Raw genomic sequence first — 23,154 nt, forward strand, 5'->3', positions numbered from 1 at the left:
AGCTCACTGATCTGAACTTAAAGCAGAATATTTGAATCCTTCTACCACCCTTCGCAACCATCGAAACTTCACTCGATGTTACGTGGTCGAATAGCTTCCGCTATCCATACAAATATTATCGAACTTTCTTTCCATATATTACATAGAATGATATACAAATAAATTGTATACTTGTTAAAAGTACATTGTATATAAACCTCAGTTTCGAGTAACTTTCGTAGTACACTGTTATTTCTGATTCATTGAGAATCCTGATCGTTGAAGAATGAATAAGGCACTTCGACGAATTATTGTACGCATCGTTAATCTTCTTTTGTCGTTTTAGTTCGGTTCAATTTTATCTTGTGCCCAGTTTTGCAATGAACACGGATAAGACATTTCGAGCGGGAGCTCCGAATTTGACTATTACAACGGTAAACCCTGGAATTTAGTGAACTCGACCACAGACCTGTGACTCTATTCCACCTAAATAAGGATAGCCGCTTTTGGCCTCGCTCGGACTGTGCGGCGTAACATGGTGGCTGATCCCGGCAGGAGTTGGTACTCCTGAAGTCGCGCTCTGAGCCATGCACGCGCTCATATTCGACGCGGTGGAACCGACACTGCCACCCAGGCTACTCAAGTTCAGATTGTTCGATGTTAGATTCGATGCCAGGTTGCTGCTGCTGTAATGAGAAGCGTTGAATAATCTGAAACAGAGAAATGAAGGGACATCTGAATACACCGGTGTATAATTTATTGGAATTGGACGAAATGTAATTTGATTAACTAATGAACTATTCGCTTCTTTTCGTGATTATACAAAAACGTACGTGGTATGAAATTAATAAACGTTAACTTGTGAATAAAGTATTATGTATTCAATAGTTTTAATACTTGTATGGAAATGAGTATATCCTGTGGTTTTTAAATTACAATGACGTTGAACTTTCGTATGAAAGACGAATGAACGTTTAAGTTAATGGATTACTTAATTTTATTGGCCACTTTGCTGTGCAAAATGAAACAAATCAACGAGTTGGCAATGTATTAGCTACAGTGGCCTACAGATGGTTGACACGTTGACCGTCGCGAAAAACTTCAGCGTTTTATTGCCACTTTTTATAATCATTTGAAGAATGATAGGTTTGTAATTATTTGTCGGTTTAATTAAATTTTGTGTATTCTAGTTTGTATCGTACCATTTACATATTCACTGCATGGTTATTTAATCACGTTTCTGTTTCGAAGAAGTAACATCCGGGCAATTAATTTCTTCATTGCTTATATTGGTCTAGACAAGACAGAGGACTGCATTAAAGTGACGCAGTCATCGTAAAATGACAGCGGAAAAAGGTAGAAACCATCCGCACGCAACAGAAAATGAAGCAGTATTCGAAGGCACCGGATGTGCCTTTATTTCCTCGAGGAAATGAATTTACATTACTTAAATAACGCAATCGCTTAATCTAACGCCATTAGAATACACGAAATATATGCAATAGCGATTAAATAGCAACATTATGTGTAATGTATTGTAATACATATATTATACATGAAAAATATGTGAAATGTTTATAGTATATCTATATATCTATATATAGTGCGTTACTGTCATGATCCCAGCCAGCCAGAGGTTTAAAAGTGTAGAGGGACAAGGAGAGACGTCCACTCGCGGCGCTCGGTTTGATAGTAATGGCGGAATTAGTTTCGGCACGTCATTGTTACTGGCTGAGCCGCGAACTTAGGTGGAGCGTGCTGCCAAATACTCTTGTCTCTCTTCGCTTTTGAGCCACAGACCGGCTGAGATCATGTCAGTAACGCACTGTATCCGCATATCTACATATCTATATATCTATATATCTATATATCTATATATCTATATATCTATATTTCTATATATCTATATATCTATATATCTATATATCTATATATCTCTATATCTGTATATCTGTATATCTGTATATCTGTATATCTGTATATCTGTATATCTATATATCTATAAACATTTCACATATTTTTAAAATGCAATGCACATACATATATATATAATAAATACTTGCTTAACATTAAAACTATCAAATGGATCAAAATTCCTCACTTTGAGTTTCAACTTTTACAATTGGACACTGAACTCGCACAAATACTCTTCTGACAAATGAAGTGCCGCTTGTCTCATAATATCGAATTAGACTTGAGGAGAAAATACTAAATAGAACTTGTGAAATACATTTTTCAGCTCGTACCGGTTAAAGGGAAATATTACCTAAACATAATTTCTTTTCGAACCTAGTAATGAAATAAATAAATAGAGCAATGGGTTAAACTATTTAATTTACTAATACACATTCTAAAATGTATGTCAATTGAAATCTCACTAAATAATTATATCTTGTATAATTGTTTCGATGGTAAAGTCATAACATTTCCAGCCTAATAATAACTAAACTAAGCAGTGTGATTCAACGTTATCTGTTAAGAATGTCGATCTTTTCCGCCATTAATACTATCATCAGAAATTTCGTTAACTAATAGTTAAAAGAGTCGTAAAATTAAGAATTCCCATCTGAAAGGAGAAGAATTCCTGCGAGCGTTTGCTCCTTTAGTTATGTGTGAAAATAATTGTATAATTACTGGTATGAAATCATCGTTGCCCTAACATCAGGAATGGATTTTATATTTTTAGCAAAAACATTTTCATTCCTCGGAATTTCATATCTGGTATACCAACTCGTAATTTATAGACATCTATATTAATTCAGAATTCTGGATATGAATTCAGAATACTAAAAACTGAACATAGTTCTATTTCTATTATTATATAGGAGTTTCATTGTGTCTAAAATAAAATACATACACTACCAAGTTATATTAAAGTCATTATTTTACTACGTGCTTGTCAATCGAATGTTATGCACAATGTCCTTGAGATAACATAAATGGGCGGAAAAAAACATGTTAAAAATACGCATCAATATATAAAATATTTAAACAAAATAATTTTGTTCCCAAAATTATGTGCAATTTATCGTTGATTTCAGAGCATGTCGATCGTATCTCATTAAATAATGTTGAGTATTTCCATTGAAACACTTCTTGGGTACAAAGGGTTAACGCTGCGATGAAAAAATGATTTTTAACACGTTGACCCTCACGAGAATTTTCAGCGTTTTGTATAATATCATTTGTTCTTTCGTGACGAAGGCAATTGAGATTGATTATTAACACTAAAACTACCAGACAGGTCAAAATGAACCACACCTGATTCCTTTTTTTGCAATTATTAAACAAATAACAGATGATTCTTTGAGAATTCATTAAAGTAACTAAATGCAAATTAATTCAAGTCCCAATAGATACACTCTTGGAGTTTTTATAGAGGAATTTCAAAAAGTCAATGTGACTGCTCGGTAGTTTTAGTGTTAATCGTTTGGTATCATAGTTCTTGAGTTACGCTATTATTTAGCACTAAAACTACAAGACGGGACAAAATGACCGATTCCTGGTATCTTCTTTTTGCAATTATTAAGCAATTAACTGCGTTTGACGAGTACTTATACAAGGCATCTTAAAACTCTAAACGGTACTAACTTTTTCAATGACGGGCTATTTGTATTTGTAGACAAACATGTGTCTTCTTCGTTTTGCTTTGGTTTTCCATTAAAATACACCCTAAGTGCATTTATACTTCATTTATTACACTTCATTTTTTCAGTTTATTTTGCGCGAAACGAGAGATTTTTTAAACTAAATTCCAGAGTTAACAGGCTAAAAGGATGGCAGATGTTTCTCTCGCTAAACATCTCACAGCATTCGCGAACGATCGCGCGCGAATCGAGAGATTTTTTAAACTAAATTCCAGAGTTAACAGGTTAAAAAGATGGCAGATGTTTCTCTCGGTAAACATCTCACTGCATTCGCGAACGATCTCGAGCAAAAGAGTTGAGCCTCTTAAAAAATTCGCGCAACGACGACGATCCTCATAGCTGTTCATTCGGATCCCACTGCCCGCTGAATCCACCATTACTCTTGCGATCGAAATATTTGTACCGTTGCAATCGAAATTCCCGCGGCAGATTAAAATTTCCCACAACTCAGACTGCATATCGGTATAAAAGTATAAAAACACCCGCGCGACGCCGCCACAGTGGTGCCTTTCGACGAAAACCTAGCTACAATTCACAATTTCATAGGATTTTCATAAAAACTGGCACCTTATATTTTTCGACTTGCTAAATCTGATTATTATATAAAAAATGAAAGATACAAAACGACGGATCTAACCTGACAGTTGTAAACATAATTTTTAAGTAAATGTTCGTAGAAATTTGTTTTGTAATGTTTGACAAAATTTACGCGATTAAAATATTGAATTTAATAAGATGGTGAATCATTGAGCTGGCTGCTCTAAAACGAGACTTTGTCAAGTTACGTAAAGTTGTATTTGTGATTTGCAGCAAAATTTCTATATTTCATATTCAATTGTTACAAATATATTAACTTTACTAATGCCAGAGATAATCAATATGATTTAATGTGACAGACAGTAGGCAACCCTCTTTAGCACTTTAAATTTAAATATCTCCAAATACTGCAAATTTGTGCAAATTTTCTCAACATGATATACTAAAAATCACTCAAGATCAAGAAACTTAACCCAGCATGACACCCGGTAACACCTTCGCTTTCCTTCCGGTTCATGAGAACACGACTAAGATTTATGGTACATTCAAAAAGAAACTACAACGGTAACTTCAAAGATCTTTTACGTAATTTTTATCTCTAGTTCATGCTTGTATCCTCTCTTTCAATGGTCAACTATTCTAAACAAGAAATTCATTCAATTCTCCTTGGCACATTGAAGATGCTCCAATTTTCAAGTCATCAAGATACTTCAAATTTCGTCAACTTCGACGGTCTACACCTCAATAACCATTGAATATATTAAAAAGATTTAAGCAATATTAGACTGAAATATATATAATAAATCCACATGAGAAGAAAACACCGCAGCTTGAAAAATTTTGGCCAGCTCTTCGCCGAGGGGCACCACTGTGCGCCAGGGCCCTGACCGCGCGTTCCGATATTGTCATCGGCGCGTAACAGTTAATAAGTATTCAACTGAAACATTCGGTAGCCCCTTAGAGATCGCCAACGTCGAAAGTTACAAATTTCTGGCGATTTTACACCGAATATAAAGCAGGTCGGCGATGTTACGCTCCCCCGAGCCGGAGCGACAATATTAAAATATTAACGCCGGGCAATTTTACCTCCATAACCACGAGATGAAATTCCCTTTTCGTTTCGTGAGTCTCAAAGTAACCGCCGACAACTTCTCTCTCGTTTTGCCGTGCAATCAAAGTTCACTGCTCGTTTGCAAGCCGATACTGTACGCACACGGACACGCGAGAAACTTTCACGCTCGTACACATACACACACGAATCGTTTAGGGCGTGTCGGGGCTGCCAACAACCGATTTCAAAACGGAGTAGCGGTCCTTTTGACCGTTTCGGCACAGCAGCCACGGTTAAGAACCCCGAAGCGTACCAATGCTGAAACCATTTAATTCCTCTCTTCCTCTTTTCTTTCTTTCTTTCTTTCCTTCTTTCTTTCTTTCTTTCTTTCTTCCTTTCCTTCTACTTTTTTTGTCTTTTCTTCCTCCCGCCGACCTTTCTCGTCGTCTCTTAATTTCTTTTTACAAACGAGTGCAGAACTGGCGGAAGCTCGACGATATATATCGCACGATTGGTCTACAAATCTATTTCCGTCTAGCGGCCCTCGGCTACAAATCAAATTCACTTCTATAGAAGTGTTAATGAATTCCGGCGAATTTCAGAATGGAGGAACAATTTATAATGGCCGGGGGTTGGAGAATCCTTTAATAAGGTAAAAGAGGGAGAGGCCTGCGATCCCGCGGCTGGGCTGAATCTTTGCGTAGTCTTATTTACTTGTTGCGAGTGTCGGTTAGAATTGTGGAGGTTAGTCTCTGAGGGATTCTTAATGTGCGGTTGAGGTTGATGTGTGTTATGTTTTTGTTTAACGTGTAATTATTTGTGAGCTAAATGTTTTGGGAGGGGTAGAATAATTGGACGTGTTTTCGGGGGGAAAACTGTTGCTGAGAATCAGATGAGTTTTTGATGATTTGCGTTTCATTTTGTTTTGTTGCTGAGCGACCGTAAGCGTTTGTTTGTTATTTGCGAGGCGGGAGTGCTGAAATCGGGGATATTACGCGAATTATGGAAGTTGTGGTGGAATTACGAAAATAGTATATAATTGAACGATGTAATGGCTAGCGTGGCGAGGAAAACAAGATAAGGTGAAAATTATCTACACGGCATTAGCGTGAAAATAATGGGAACTATTTTGAACTAATGTTTTATTATTGTATTGAAATTAGATGCCAAATAAGAGGAGTACTTAAATGAAGAAATTTTAATTAGAATTAACAATCTTAATTAGAAGAAGAGAGGAAATTTTCAAGGAGCACTTAAATATTTGAACCTCTAACGCGTTAATTTTTGATTTATTTAATTTACTTTTTACAAATAGAATTTCTAGTTTGCATTTTTATATCATAAACAACAATGCGTTAATATATTTTGTGTAAATTATTTTAATTTTAACTGCAAATAATACTAATTTTTAAACAACAGAGTTGTAAAGAAAAGGCAGATCTTCCTGGTTAAAAAAATTAAGAAATCACATGGTGCAAAGAATAATCAAGGATTTATTTCAATAATACTAATAATGTAAGTAGTGGAAATCGAAGCTGGAATAAATACATAAGAATTTGCCAATTGTAGAGAGCGCGTTGGCCGGTCCGAGCGCCGACAATCTGACACCGCCAAAGCCGCAAAAATTACTCAGAGAGAAGAAAAAATGGTACTTCATGACCTGTTTTATGAAGAAGAAGGTCCTTTTTATAGCTTTGGGATAGCAGATAAGGATGAGTGCCATAAATACCTGGCTATTTGTCTTAAAATCATTTGCGAACCTTTAGAATCTTTTTTCTTGAAACAATTTTTCAATCTTATTCGTACGGTTCTTTTAAAAAACCACCGTCTCCAGCGATTTATCATTTAAACTCTGTGCATTTATCGCTGCGATTGAAAGTAATATGGAATTAAAAATGTGTGTAATACAATGCAGATGTTAATAAACATTGACAGAGGAATATCTACTTTATTCCTCTACTTAAAGCCAAGGACATAGAAATAAATCGTATCATTCAGTTTTCACTTCTTTCAATTTTAATGAATCTTCCATTAAGAAAATTGTTCCAGGTCTAACTGTAACCATATTTATAACGAGTAGCATCATCATTGATTCATTTCTAAAAAACAAAGGAATCTCAGAGCGTGAAACGATTCTCTGTCACATTCCAGACTGTGAGAGGTTCTAAAACTTTTGAATGAACGGTAACTAGTAATTTGTGACTGTAAAAATATTGTTGTAATATTGTTGAGTAACTGTATATCGGATACTATCAAGTACAGACTGGTACTGAACTGAAGATAGGATAGAAATATGAGACATTAATAACTTGATTTATAGTACACAGGATTGATAACTTTCACAATTCTTGCATATAAAGTATCACGAGCGTAGCTAATATTTATCGTTCTTTCGTTTAACGGATATGTGCATGATAATTCAGTAATAATAAGTTTCCACGTATATTCATTCAACTTGGTTTTGATTTATTCTGTCATTTAAAAAGAAACAAATTATATAAACATAGTTTAAGCATTAGTAAAAAAGATTTGAAATAATTCTATATTCTATTATGACACAATAAGAGAAAAGGAAATAGCAAATTATTAGAACCGAAGGTAAACACGTCATTAATAACACGACACAGTCGCATTGCTGTCACGTGTAAAAAAGAAACCATAAGACATTAAAATGAAACTTAATCACCTCTTCAAATACCAGCAAAATGAAACGAAGAAAAGAAGATTTCAAATACGATTTCCTTTCTTTTATTCCTACCCTAAAATTTTCTAAATTAATAATAGTTAAATATCCCATGCCCCTGATTTCGTCTCTACTATATAAAGTTTAAGCGAATCCTCTAGAAAAATCTTTAACTCGAGGATAATTGCAAAAAGGCATTTGTAGACCAGCGGATCCTATTGAAGTGGATGAAAAAAACTGTCGTCCGTAAGAATGTTGTAGTTGCAAGAATTCGCAGAGCTACCGAGCGTCGAGGTCGAATCGCTTCCGGGGTGAAAGAAAGGCCACGCCGTCGCAGGTTAAAGCTGGATCATCGCCATCGGCGAAGATTAGCCGGTAGCGTTTCATTACGGGGGCCGAAGAAGCAACATAATTGAGGACCACACAGAAAACGTGTCGGTGGGGCCCTCGCCTGCTCCACCGCACCGAACCAACAACTCTCTTTCTCTTTCTCCGCTAACCTTTCTCCCTCCGATAGTCCTTCAATCTCACCTGTTCTCCCTTCGGCTTCGCTTCCCCTTTTTACTCTCACCTTTCTGCACTCTCTCACGCTGTGTCTCGTTCCGCGTCTCATCTCTCTTATCCTCTTTTTCCTGAATTTCCTCAAAATTTCGTTTTATACAGTAGGGCCCTTTCTAACGCGAACTAAAAATTGTAGACTGCGTTGACACTAAACGTACCAATACTCTGTGTATCAGTTGTAGGTATTAGAACTAGTTAAATAACTGATTACAAAGAATAGATAAACATGTTAGACGATAAATATTCCTTATTTTCCTCTTTTCTACTTTTACTCCGCGCCTCGTTCCGCGTCTCATCTCCCTTATCCTCTTTTCCCAAAATTTTCTCTATACAATAGGGCCTCTTCTAACGTTAACTGAAAATTGTCGATGTAAACTATCTTAACACTAAACGTACCGATACTCTGCACATACCTATAACTGGAAGTAATCAAACAACTAGTTTATTGAAAACATTAACCCATTCTTGAATTCTTCGTTACCAATGTTAAAAAAATAATAGATGCCCCCAAGAAATTAGTAAAGAGATTGATTTAGTAATACACAAACTGAATAATAAGTCAATCGAAAAATTAAGAAAAGTCAATTTGACTGCTTAGTGGTTCTAGCCTGAAGTCCCCCATATCAGATTGAGTCTTCTAAGGTTTCATGGTACGTGTTCCTACACTATACACGATACGTAATACAAATTGACACGTTCGATACACCTAGTGTTAAATACTTTCAGGAACCAGTGTAATCTCGCGTTATAGTGTCTGCAACTGTTTTCAATCTTCGCTACACAAACATTGCTTTTCCCTGTTCCCGGCCGATCGTCCATTTTTATCTTTCCCCGTAGAGTTTCGTCGTCCAGTGTGCCCGAGCGAATTCGCCTGTAAGTACGTTTCACTTGTAACAGCACGGTACAGCAGGCGAAGCATTTCGCCAACCTGTTATTACGCCACAATGGCAGAATTAATTGTTCGAAACACTCCGCGAGCAAATGCTTCGTAGATACCGACTCCTTTCTTCCAGCGCCGCATACCTCCCGGCCTTCTCTGGCTTTTTCCCCTCCGCGATTTACCCTCTGAGTGATTCGTCTGGTTTAAACGGCTGGGATAATGTATCTCTGAGTCGACAACATACACTTTTCTTCGACGCCAAGCACGCCTCGCGGAGGGTCCCGGCTCTTGCTTTCGATTTTAGCGAAATCGACGCTAGCACTGCGTGTTTCGCGTGCTGTGGAACATCGGCTCTATGAACCGATTCAGGAGCGAAAGGGTTTAATACTAACCGCACCAGGAACCAATTAAGTCATCGGATTTAACACTAAAACTACCGGGCGGTTAAATTGACTCTTTTAAATTCCTCTGTAGACACTTCATGGGTGTATCTATCGAGACTTTCATTGATTTAAAATTCAGTTTCAGTATTGTTACATCGATTTCTTTAATCATTTCTCAGAGAAGCATCTGTTAGATTTCTAATAACTGAAAGAAGGAATCAGGAATGGATCATTTAGAGCCGTCCGGTAGTTTTAGTGCTAAAATTTTGCGTTTCCTTTCGTTTAACTTTACATCATACATTGTTGGATTAATCTGTTTTCCAAGTTTTATCTTTTCTTCTGTTTTTGGTTTCAGTAAAAAAGGTTTATTATGCGACTTGTTCACTTCTATTTTGTAAATAGGTAAATCTAAATAGGAATTGGAAAGATTCCGAGAATAACTGTTTGATAAGTGTTCTACAGTAGAACCTTGTATAACGCGATTAAGAAATTCTGCGTTATTTACGGATATATAGAAAATTAAGGTCGAGCAACGGTAACATATATAGGAAAAAGTTGTCCAGAATCAAGTCCTCAGCAATATATTTCAAGGTCATCCAAATCGGTGACAAATCAGTATTGTAGATACTTATGAAAGAAATTATTGTAAGTTTGATTACTGTAACTAAATCTCCCAGCAAAATTACGAAAATTGTGCAAAAAATTTTATCAACTAACCAAAGTGTAATTAAAAAATGTTGAAACAATATTAGGGAAGAACTTGTTGACGTAAAGTTATCCATACATTAGTTTTAAGTAGATTTTGCGAATTTGTATGCATTTATGGAGAATTGTAAAACTCTACAAGATGGAAATAATGTGAAAAAACATACAAAATTTATGAAATGTATTGCTTTTTATGTTTGTTATGAAAACGTATTTTCCATTGTAATTATATTTGTCTAATTGCGTTCACTACATTTCGAATCTCCATGAAAATCCGCAGTCTAGTTGTAAGTATGCTTTTTGTCGTTTTCTCTTTATTCACAATTGTAAAGAGGCCAAAGATAAAAATCATAATCTTGTCATCCTGTGCATCATCGTGTTCCGCTGGTTCTTTACACGTGTAACGTATGGAACGTATTATGTTTGTCTATTGAACCGCGGTGTTCGTGATTTCTTACTCAATTACGAAGAAGTCCCGCGGTTCGAATTAATTACGGCAAATCAAGTCGTTCGGCCGAAGAAGAAGCAACAAAAATCTTTATCGACTTACCCGTAGTTCTCTGCGGTTGGTCTCGGCCATTGTTGCTGCGCGGCGTAGTAATTTTCGCTGTAGTTATAATGTTGGGGATAACCAGTGGTGGTTGTTGCGGCTGCGGCTACCGATGTTTGGCCGTAGCTCTGATAAGTTTCAGCACTGCCGTAGTGCTGAGACTGAAACGATTGTAAATTCATCGTGTTGAAGGCGTTCAACTGTTGACTATTCAGCTGCTTGCGGAGTCTAGCCCGCCTGTTACTGAACCACACTTGGACACGTGCTTCCGTCAGGTTCGTTCTGCAACAACAGAGTGGACAGGTAAAACTATTTTCAATATATATTTAATGCAACATAAGAGTAATATTAATAATGTCACATTAATATTAATAATTATGTTAATATAATATTAATATTATTGGTAATAACATAATATTTTTGACATTAATATAATATTAATAACTGCACTAAGGAACTTAATTTCAGATTTGTTCATGTATACAGGTACACTACTGATCCAAGAGTCTATTGGTTATAATTACATATGTACCTTTTATTTATATTTCACTTAACTTATTCCCATCTTCTTCAATTAATTATATTTCATTCAGAACAATTTTTAAAATTCAAAATATCAATTGTTATAAGCGAATGAGTTACATAAATCATAAAATAATAAAAGAAACATACGCATGAGTCAACCGTGACTTGTTATATGGCACGTGGGAACGTTAAGCCGCCGTGATTTAAAGAGTTGGAAAATTATTTCTAGACTGTGGATCTTTATGTATTAATGAGAAATTTTCAAGTGAGAAATTGTTTACATTAATTCTACTTTTCTAATTATATTTGAAAAATTTATATTTGAATGATATAATTCCTACATGTCTATAATACCAGGAGATTTTATTGCATTTATCGAACTACTATTTATTGTCAAATTTTATTTACAAACAGAAAACGAACATGAAACCATGAAGCTTACTTTTGCGCTAATTCTTCTCTGGTATAAACATCTGGGTACTGAGTTCGGTGAAAAGCTGCTTCCAACTGCTCGAGTTGCTCACCAGTGAACGTAGTCCTGCTTCTGCGTTGTTTCCTCTTCAACGCGATTCCTGGTTCGCTTTCCGTGTCTGAATCATCTCCGCTACTTCCACCTGAAACAAAAGACATAATTGTGTAAGTATTAAATATTCCATTCTCAAGGATATCAATTAGAAATAGAAATTAATAATAGTACATAATTAATTTTAATTCATGCAAGAATGTAATGAAAAATATATTCCATGTTATACGCAACGGTATTCCTCTATAGAAACTCCAAGGGTGCATCTATCATGACTTTAATTGATTTATAACTCAGTTTGCGTATTGCTGAATAATTTCTTTAATAATTTTTCAGAGCAACGTCTGTTATCTTCTTAACAATTGCAAAATGAAGAAATCATGAATAAGTAATTTTGACCCTTCTGGTAGTTTTAGTGTTAACACGTTGATCGTCACCAAAAACTGGAGCTTCCAAATTCCTTGATAACAGTTACAATAAAATATTGCTGCAGCATGAAACGTAACTAAATGATAGTATAACTTAGAAACTATGGTACCAAATCATTAATAATCGATTCTAATACCGTTTACCTTCGTTACAGAAGAATAAGCAATACTATACAAAACGCTCGAAATTCTCGCGACAGTCATCCTGTTAAATAACCAAAAACAGTATCAAGCGCAAACTATAAAACCGAACACACAAAAATCGTGTTATTAATTTCACCGAATAAAACGTACGTTTATCCGAACTCTTAAATCCGTTCAATATACTTCCTTAAAGCCTCGCGAATTTTTTCGAGTTACCTAATAATTCCGAGGAAAAAAACAATAGACGCGCGTGTCGCAGCCGAGCGGCGCAGCGCGCAATAAATTTCGAGGTTAGTCACGGGAATTATTGTTTTTCCGATATCGTATGCAGAAGAAAGCAGAAATTGGAAATTCCTTGGAACACGCGAGCCCAGCCTTCTTATCGAAGAAAGGAATCGACGCGGAGTCCGAGGGATCCGAGAGATGGTATGGAGCACGCTTCTTAATAGCGGCAAGAAGGTCTCCCAGTCCAGCACGTGCTGCACGTCAGATACCGAAGATAGGAAGCGAGTCGTTCACGCCCACAGTTCACACGCCGGACTCGGCAACCCACCATTAAGACCCTTCTGATTACAGCCGTGCCAGCCGAACCTATACTAAACTAAAACACTGGAGAAATTAGGGTTCGCCGCGAAGAAATTAAGTTCTTTGACATGTCCCATCCCACACGAGCTAAACGAAAGCCCTATCGTCCACGGGATTCGTGCTTTCGTTTACCGGGATAATCGTGTTTTCCGTTTCCTCCACCGAATTCCATGTCCCCCTGATTCCTGTTCCTTATTAGATACGTGGCGGATTATTTAACACTGAAACGAGCAGTTGACTTTCTGAAATTCCTCTATAGAAGCTGCGAGAGTGTATCTGTTAACACGTTGTCTGCCACGGTGGTCACCGGTGACCGTAGCTTCAAAACTGCTTAAATAGAATTAGAATAAGGAAACTGATGTCGAATAAAAATACTTAGTAACGCAAACAGCTAGATGATAGTGTGGCACGTGTACTGTGATACCAAGTCATTAATAATTATTTCTAATACCGTTTGCCTTTGCTACGAAGGAATATGTATTGTTACACAAAACGTTCGGAATTCTCGTGGGAGTCAATGTGTTAAGACTTCTATTCGTTTACAATTCAGTTTGCGTATTGCTGAACCAATTTCTTTGATTATTTCTCAGAGATACATCTGTTACCTTTTTAATAATTGAGGAAAGAAGAAATCAAGTATGGGTCGTTTCGTGCCGTTTGGTAGTTTTAGTGGTAACAGGTCGCATGCCGCCGTAAATTTTAGTTATACAGTATGTACACCCCCCCCCCTCCCCCGTGACGCGATTAACCCTCTAATTTAACCACCTTTTTGATTTTTTGTATGAAATCGCGATTAGTTTTATTTCTTATGCAGATAAGAATGAGATAGAAATTAAGTAATTAATGAGTCAGATGATAAAGAATTATTGAAAAATAACTATAAAATGAGATTCTTCATAAGAAAGTAATACAAACAGAAAATGAAGTTGAACCTGTATTAAAAAAGGGAATTTAACGCAAATTAATAAGTACTCCTAGTATTAAACTCGCTGTTCGGGAGAGTGACGTCGAAAATCATTTTTATAAACTTCTCCCATTTTCCTTTATTTTTATTTTTTTTTTATTATTCTATTGTGCATTAACCTCAGAATAAAAACCCAAACGTCAAAATCAAAGAATTGAGCAATAGTTACTTCCAATAAGATGTTCAAAAGAATTTTCAATGATCTCTGCTAGAAGTGATCTCTTCTAGTGTAAAAAATCCACAATAAACATTAAGAAACCCCAAAATCTCCACTTTCCTTCAAAAAATGCCAGAACAATACTGAAAACAATCTAGATATAGCTCATGACAGTAACATAATTTTTCTTATGTGTCCATACATGGTGATAAACGTCGAGAGCACATTTTCGGACAAAACCGCAAGAAGTAAATCATCTGCAACGATGTAAACAGCTAAGCCTCCTCAGATCACTAAAACGTCTAAATCAATAGCGTGGTTTGCTGTCCGAAAAGAACAGGAGGTTGGCCCTGGTATCGGTGGTTTAGAAGAGTAGAGGCATCAGACACAAAGCTCGAGAGACCACACGCCGTGTGCGTACGCATTTACGCCCTCTGCTCTTCTCCTTTTGCAGGGTTATTCCCCTTTCAACAATGTTCTCAATCAAATTTCTTTTACTTCAACCGCTTGCCTTGTGAATTCCTTTCTAAAATTTAACACTGGAACTACACAGCTTTTAATATGATTAATATCCACCCCTTATGAAAATGGTAACAATAGACTTTTATCGGTTTCTTCGTATATTCGTCATAATATTCAATTGAAACCATTCATTTTTTAAATCATTTCGAATATTTAATGCTTTTGAGATATCAATAGTTGAGAAATAAAGAAACTTGGTTCTAGTGTTAACCGAAAATGCGACGATATTTTTATTTATACTTTTTAACACGCTGTGTGCGTGAAGCTGGTGCTGGTTTATAATAAAATATTACTTTTATTAGTAATAATTAAAATTACAGAGAATCGACTATAGGTGTGCGTATCATTACAATGACAAAATTAACACGTTTATTTCCTACTTTGTTTTTTCCTCGTACGAGTAACCATAGTAACCAATTAATGGTAATTGTCAAATAATTTTGATATTAAATATAATTTCACTTGACGTAAGCACTAGACACCAACGATTACAAAGTATTATTTCTTTGAACAAATTATGTAAGGAACATTCTGTAAAAGACTATCAAATATTGAATATGAAATAAATCAGAAATATTCCATTATTGTAGATCTCTATCTTCTAGATTCAATTTGTAATACGAAACGAAGATATTGATGACATAAGAATTTCAAATATTCCAGTCCCGCTATAGGAAAATTAAAAGTATAATATTTTAAAATATAAATAATATATAATATAAATATTACACATATATATAAATGAAAATATGAATATAACATAAATATTAATGTTATAAATATAACTATAATATAAATATTATACATTAAATTCTCATGTAAATATTCTCGCCCACCGTCTGTTTACTTCCCTTACCATCGTAATTACGTTTTCACAGTTCCGTATTAGTAACAAATCGACTGACTATGAATTGAAAATCTGCCCAATGAACAGTGCAAAGCGATCAACAGGTGGTTAAGCGCGTTCTTACTATTAGATCGAGTTGCAATTCCCGGGGTACGTCTAATCAAAACTAAATCTTCCCGACATGGTAATAAACTCGACACATCTACGCGCCACGGGACGCCTAATATTTCTTCGTGAACTCCACTGCAGCTAATAAATAAAAAAAGGGGCAACTCCTTTTACATCCGCCGACTGGACCTACATTTTTGTTGATCTCTTCCTATCCTCCAAATTATTCCGCTTTCAGCGAGCGAAAATTCTTTGACACTATTATGCATCGTAATCTACAACTTTTAAATAAATATAAATTAAAATGTCGGCAATACTAAAGCTGTATATTATTATGTATAGATATAAAAATGTATTTAAAAACGCTCAGGTTTAAATTCAAATTCATTGAAACGTATTAATATTTCAATACGAAATTAATTACATTATCGATAAAATTCACATAGTTCCACTACAGATTTTATATGTTACTGTTACTAATTGAACTGTTATTTTTTGTTTGGATCGAAACAGTTAGATGTTGAATTCTTTTTTTGTTTTCAATGTTTCTTTTCATTAGTGTTTCTGATTCCATTTTTCTCGATTATTACGGTGACATCTCACATCACATTGTAAATTCGGACAATTCTAGTAAGTTTCAACCACTTCCACTTGTTCTGAATTTTGTGTGTTACATAGGCACAATGAAAAAGAAATATTTTATTATATCTTTACGAAATGAAATAGATTCTTAGGATAATTTTATTTATTTCGAGTTTGTCAGTAACAACGTTATTTGCAATTTAAAATTAACTTCAAAATGTCTTGGTTAGGTGAATACTGTATATCTAGCAAAATATACGCAATTTGAATTCAATTTACAACAATTTCTAAGCTTAAATATAATACATAGTATGTTTCGAGCACATCGAAACACATGAAACTTACAAATTTTAAATAAAAATACAAAAAATACAATTTTCAGCTTATTTGAGTAAACAATGATAGAAAATCTAATTCTGTAATAAACTTTCAATGCTGCTCGAAAATATTATATAAAAATCACAATAAACTCTATATACAGCTGTCGATATTAGAATCTAACCATGAATTTCACTGTTCCTACATTCACATTTTCGAACAGAAGAAATTTTTCTACTAGATAATCATTTTTTACAGAAAATACATTAAGCAGAGAAACGTATGCATGAACATTGCACTATTAAATCTTAAAAATTTATATCGGTATCTTATATCTCAGCTGCTTTATTAATTTCTTTTTAGGCTATCTGCCGTAAGCCATAAAGTATGATTTATAATCGCGTTTCAAAAAATTCTTTAACTCGATATTACAATGTGTAGCTTTCTTTTATTCGCAGCATTTTCATCATTATAATTACGTTTACTCTCACAAAAACAATATCTTTACCATTACTTTCTCCACAGAGTATCAATCAATTTTCCAATTAAATTTCTTAGATTACGATCTTAGAGAGTAAATTTTGATTAAAATGTCAGTTTTATTGTATCAATTTATTGATTAATGCGATACCTATTATCGACAATTACGAATAACTGCTTGTAATCGAGTCACTAGTGCCGTTACCTTTTTTCTCCGACTTTCTGACCTTCGACTTAACCGAACACGAATATTAAGAAAATGTATACATTAACTGCGCAGTGGTGTAACATTCGCATTCTCACACCCATAACAATGTAAGTCGCACCCTGAAAAATGACGAAACTCGAAAAAATTGAAATTTATGTACCAAGGAAACTGAAAATCGTGTGACTTTCCTATACGGCGCGAAATACTGCCGATACACATGCAGCACTTATCGTCACGGTTACCTTAACTCAATTAACTTAATGTTTCTGCACGCTATAATTACGCTTATCGCTCGATTACCTCGAGCGTTTCATTTACGCCCGCCTAATGGTTTATGCGGTGCTAAAACGACGACGCTGTTCACAAATTTTGCGTGTACGTATCGTTCGTGAAAATCTCTTTAAGCGGCAATCCGCTGATTTCAGTGTCGTTAATTCTCTGACCAAGATCGGCGAGATCTCACCGTGCGTCGTGATCGTGGAAGGGATTTCTTCAAAAAGTTGTCCCGCTATCTCGCGTCGTATCAACCAACAAGGCAACGACCAAAAACGAATTGAGAATTTGTATTTATAAAAATATGGCATATTGGCAATCAAAAGGCAGCTTGTAATTGGTAACTTGGGTGTATAAATATCAGCGAACCATGTATCACGTGTTTCTTATATTATTTATTGTCTTACTACTTTTTGTCATTAATGCTTTGGAAAGGTGATTAATGAACAAGAAGAAAAGACAAATCATTTGACGTGAATCATCGTTTTTATAAGCGATCTATGAACATTAATGAATATCCCTTAAACTTCTTATGTTTATATAATAACACTAATAAAATTATTATTAGAATCACTACTGGAAGTTTCAATATTGCAACAGATAAAGTACAACAAGCTGAATAAACTATGCAATGAAATATTCAGAAAATATTTAATCGTGAAAAATTAAGATTCATTATGTCTGCGTAATGTGTGTAACTTATAAAAAAATATGATTTTTCTGCTTGAAATGACTTAGACCATTTTCAAAATTAAGGGCACATTGTTTAATATTATCACAGATTATTAATATTTCATTAGTACTATTATTAATATTTTATTTCTTAGGTACAAAGGCGGTTCGTCTAGTAGTAAATACCCCTTTGGTTAGATCTATTAGAAGCAAGAGGACTGAGAGAGCAGTCCCTGAAAAATCTTGACGTTCCAATTCTTATTTCTCCAGGCAAATTGCTTTGATTGTATGAATAATTGAATGAGCGCCATTTAAGTGGGCAACGTGTTGATGAAAGCAAAACAGACGCACCGAGTATTCCGTCGATGGAATGATTTCTGCGGGGATCATCACCAGGCCGAGTTTGATTCGCCGGACCACGGAGAAGTCTCGAAATACTGGAAACCGATGGTGCTGACGCCTTATCGCAGACACCGTCCTGCTGGCAGAACCACATTGGACTAGTTAGTATAGGAATGAAAAGCAGTGAAACTTTAACATGTTGACCGCCACGAGAATATAAAGCGTTTCGTATAATATTACTTATCGTATCATGACAAAGGCGAATGGCGTTGGAATTGGTTATTAACATTAAAACTACCGAGCAATTGGAGTGACCTATTTCTAAGTTTTTATGAAAATTAGAGCAATATATTTCTCGAGATTTTACGGGTCCCTTATTGTTATATCTGTATAAATACGCTTTATTTTGTAATTTTTGGCAACAACTTTGTCATAATTTAAATATTTGGGAAATAAAAATTTAAGAATGGCTCAATTTGTCTGGTAGTTTTAGTGTTAATGGTTTGGTACCATGGTTCTTAGGTTACACTATTATTTAGTTACTGATGGTACTAAACATTTGAACTTAATATCAGTTTTCAACTTGTAATTGTTTTCCACTGTGGCGGTCAACGTATTAAAATATTTTCTTCCGCCAGTGTAGTGAGCAATCGAATATGTATAAGAAATAATTCCTTACGAAAAAATAAGAGAAAAATATGGAATAAAATTTTGTTTCCTTCGACGTTTAGTTTTCGAGCAAATCGAATTCAAACATTCACTGTGTACGCGTGGGAATTGTAAAACAACGTTTTCCATTATAAATATTCATTATTTTCTCATGAAATCGATTATATGTTTTGCAGTTAATGTGAAGAACATTTTATTCTACTTCAGTAAATAGGTATTTTATTTTAATGTTTGACATGATGATACAATACATTACACAGAATTTAATATTGATTTTTAAATTTTATAATTTTCATGCGTTGAATCAAATGATGACTGGGAGTCGGTTCTCTGTTGTAAAGGGTTAAAAATTAGTAGATGCAAGGAAGAACAGAAAAATATTTTCGGAATATATTTGAAATATCATTTAACACTAGATCTACGGAACGAGTCAATTTGACTCATATTGAATTTTATAAGCATTATTTGGTAAATATTTGGGTCGATTATTATTAACGTAGTTATACAAATATGTATCCTAATTGTGTACTGTTAAACCTCTAATACCTAAGATCTAAATGAACGGATAACAATTTTTCTTAAAACAATAGAACAAACTGTACAGTAAATGTCAGTAAATCTAGTGTTAAGCTGGTTGTTAAATTGTTCATAAAATAAAATTCTACTAATGAGTATGCCTAACTTGAAATTTGAAATCCTCGATAATCATGAAGATGGCCAAGACAACTATTCAAGGTGCTGAATACAAAAAATTAAGGTGTTCCTGGTAGTAAGAGCGAATTCAACATCTATGAAAAATTATTTACTTTTCTAAATTGATTTACAATAGGCAACATATATACAGCCTTAACTGTGCTTGACGAATTCTCTATTCCTTTCCAATATGAGACAAAGTTTTGTCAAGTAAGGATGAATTCTACATTACCTTATAAATACTAATAATATTATATAAACGGCATTATTTTTCTTCTAAATTTTGTTATATATTAACAGAATTATTTTTCACTTTAAATTTAGTAAAAATTAATGATTTGAATATATCTAACATAGAAACAGAGTCAAAACAGTTGAAAAATGATACAGTTATAAATTTTTATTAAATTCGCTTTTATAAAAATGATTTAACCCTTACTATACAATAACGAGTGAGATTCGCAATGAAGGTTTCTAAAGTAATTGAACAGAAATCAATGTCATTCATTATCCATGTACCAAAGCAAAAAACTACTTTACTGTTACCAATTTATTATCTCCGAAGCAAATATACACATACAATGAAATGGCAGATTTTGTTACCCTTCTTCCACATTGTCAATAATAAAATATTACACAAGCTTAACAGCGAAACCAAATAATAAGACAAGGAGTTAAGATACATTTCCCTCGAAAGATGATTTTAGTCACCACTAATCCAACCAATTAGAGAGATCTCCTTAGATCTCTTTCCCTCAGCATTGCCATTTATTTCGTTTATTTAGTATGTCTTGAACTATGGACATTTGCAATTCAATAAATACCTACCTTACGTTTACAAAACACAATTTCTAATCGAATCTGTTGAATGAGTTCAATTAAAGTTAATGAAAAGGGTTATAGCTAGTCATTTTTAAGTGTTAAGTTCGCCCTTGCCATTCGGAACACCTCAATTGAAAATAACATCGTATAGACGATGTCAACAGACCTTTATCAGCTTCTCTCGAATTTCCCAGCTGAATATACCAGGATTCTGCTTCTTCATGTCCTCGATTTTCGCTTCAACCTCCGGCGTGGCGACGCGCGGTTTGCTACCACCGATCACCCCCGGCCTGATCGATCCAGTTTCTTGATATCGGTTCAAAATTTTCGACACGCAGCCATGCGAAACTCTCAGTTGTCTGGAGATCACGCATGGCCTAACGCCGGCTGCGGCCATTTCCACGATTTTCAGCCGAATGTGATTTGGCAACGGACGCCCGTTAATAAACACGCCACCGAGTTGATTCACACGCCCCTGTCCTGGAAAAAGAAACAAATATATACTTTTGAGTACTGTAAAATAGGATTTAATCGGAATATTGGGTCGGTGCAACAGTTTTGACGCTTTTTGTGCATGTTTAACTCCTTGCTCTATGATTTCCTTCCCAATTGCATTCAACAGAGATATTTTATTGTTCATAATTCATTATAAAAAGAGGAAACTTCAAGACTTATTCCATATCTACGTTTATACAGACGCATTACGATTAATAATAGAAAAATAATATTCAATTCAATTCAATTCGGAGGGCAAGGGGTTAACAACAAATTTAAAACTTTTCAAAAGCTTTTCTTCGATACAAATAACATCTTTACACTATTGTAACGTTTATAAAGGACACTCCTTTCGTCGTTTTTCCTTAGTTTCGGTTTAACCAGCTAACAGTTGAGAACTTTTTCTTTTGTTTCTTATAAAAGACGTCAAACTTTTGCATCCCAATAGGTTGATGAATAAATAAAGTTTCTTATAGAAGTAATTGTATTATTATATAATATATGGTGTTTTGTTGTGATAATAACAAAATTGAATTCTATGTACAAATATTTCCCGATAAGATTGAATAATGAAGTGGAATATGTGACGCACTGGTAACGCTAATTTATTCCATATACCAACGGGATAATATATAACTGTTGTTTCAATCTTATGATCTTCTCATTTGAAACAGAATTTTTTAACATAAAAATATTCTAGCGAAAAACAATTAAAATCAGGAGTTAAAACAAATGTGATATTGTTTTCGGTTCTTGAAGCAGTTATGGAGAATCGAAGTACAGTCACAACTATTAGGTTTCTGTTCCAGTTCTCCAGATATTCTGAGAAAACCGCAAAACCGACGAATAATAGTTCTAAAACCAATATGTCATGCACCGAAAAAATTCGTTTCCTTGTTAGCAATGAATTGACGTCCGATTTCAATCGGTATTTCACTAGTTTAATGAATAAGATCGGTATTAGCAAAGAAAAAACAAAACAGAAGGATGAAAATAAAAGAATAGAACAACCAAAACCGAAATCGATACACCAAATAACAAGTACGACCTCGTTCCAGTTCTCCACGACTATCTCAATCGACACCAATACACAGAACAGTACGAAACAATTATATTCTCAGAACCCAGATCAATGCCAGATTAAAATCGACTAAAAACCCGCAGAGATTAGAAGTTGGAAGACAGTCGGAAGTCCACGGAGAATTGAATTTACAGCGCGCGTTCAAGGCGACTAATAGATCAGGAAGAATATTTTCCGGGACTGGTCTGAGAAGATGAGAAGGCCCGGTGGCACGCAAGGTGTCGCTAAAAGTCCACTAATTACTGGTAATTAGTCCTCCTTTTAATTAACTTAATTATAATCACGAAGTTAAACAAACGACGTCACACGGCCAGCGGCGGCAGCAAAATCCAAGTGAAAAAGTCCCGGAAAGGAAGGAGCGGCGGTGTTCTCTGGTAAAGGCTCGGAAGGAGGGAACGCCAGAAGAAGGGAAGAAGCAGAATGAGATGCGCCTCGGTAGTTGTTGGGCTTGTACCCTTTTATGATGTCCACCTTACGACTCCTCGTGGAAGGAACTTTACGTAAGACAGAGATCGCGGAGTCTACGAAAAGTAAGTGTTACGAGTTACGGGGCCGGTTTTGCGTTAAGCAGTAAAATGCAGCCCGGTAAGGGGTTCACCTAAGCGGATCTCTTCTCCTGAAAATTCACGCATGTAAACTACCTCTTTCCGAGACACGCTCTCGGCCAGGACAATCACGACCACGGCATATTTACATAAAAGACCGTTTGCATAAAGATCGCCGCTAAAATTTAATTTGTA

At 35.0% G+C, this 23,154-nt stretch overlaps 1 protein-coding gene across 1 annotated transcript in view; it reads right to left on the bottom strand.

The window, feature by feature from the left end:
• Positions 1-427: 427 nt before the first annotated feature.
• Positions 428-23,154, bottom strand: part of LOC116433749 (protein gooseberry) — a 40,355-nt gene continuing 17,628 nt past the window's right edge. The window contains exons 2-6 of the mRNA XM_031992164.2: positions 21,005-21,318; positions 18,664-18,793; positions 11,944-12,115; positions 10,977-11,258; positions 428-689 (exon numbers count right to left, since the gene is read on the bottom strand). Of these exons, the coding sequence (XP_031848024.1) occupies positions 428-689; positions 10,977-11,258; positions 11,944-12,115; positions 18,664-18,793; positions 21,005-21,318 (1,160 nt within the window). The remainder of the gene's footprint in view (positions 690-10,976; positions 11,259-11,943; positions 12,116-18,663; positions 18,794-21,004; positions 21,319-23,154) is intronic.

Source organism: Nomia melanderi, chromosome 14, assembly GCF_051020985.1.
Source record: "Nomia melanderi isolate GNS246 chromosome 14, iyNomMela1, whole genome shotgun sequence".
NCBI lineage: Eukaryota > Metazoa > Arthropoda > Insecta > Hymenoptera > Halictidae > Nomia > Nomia melanderi.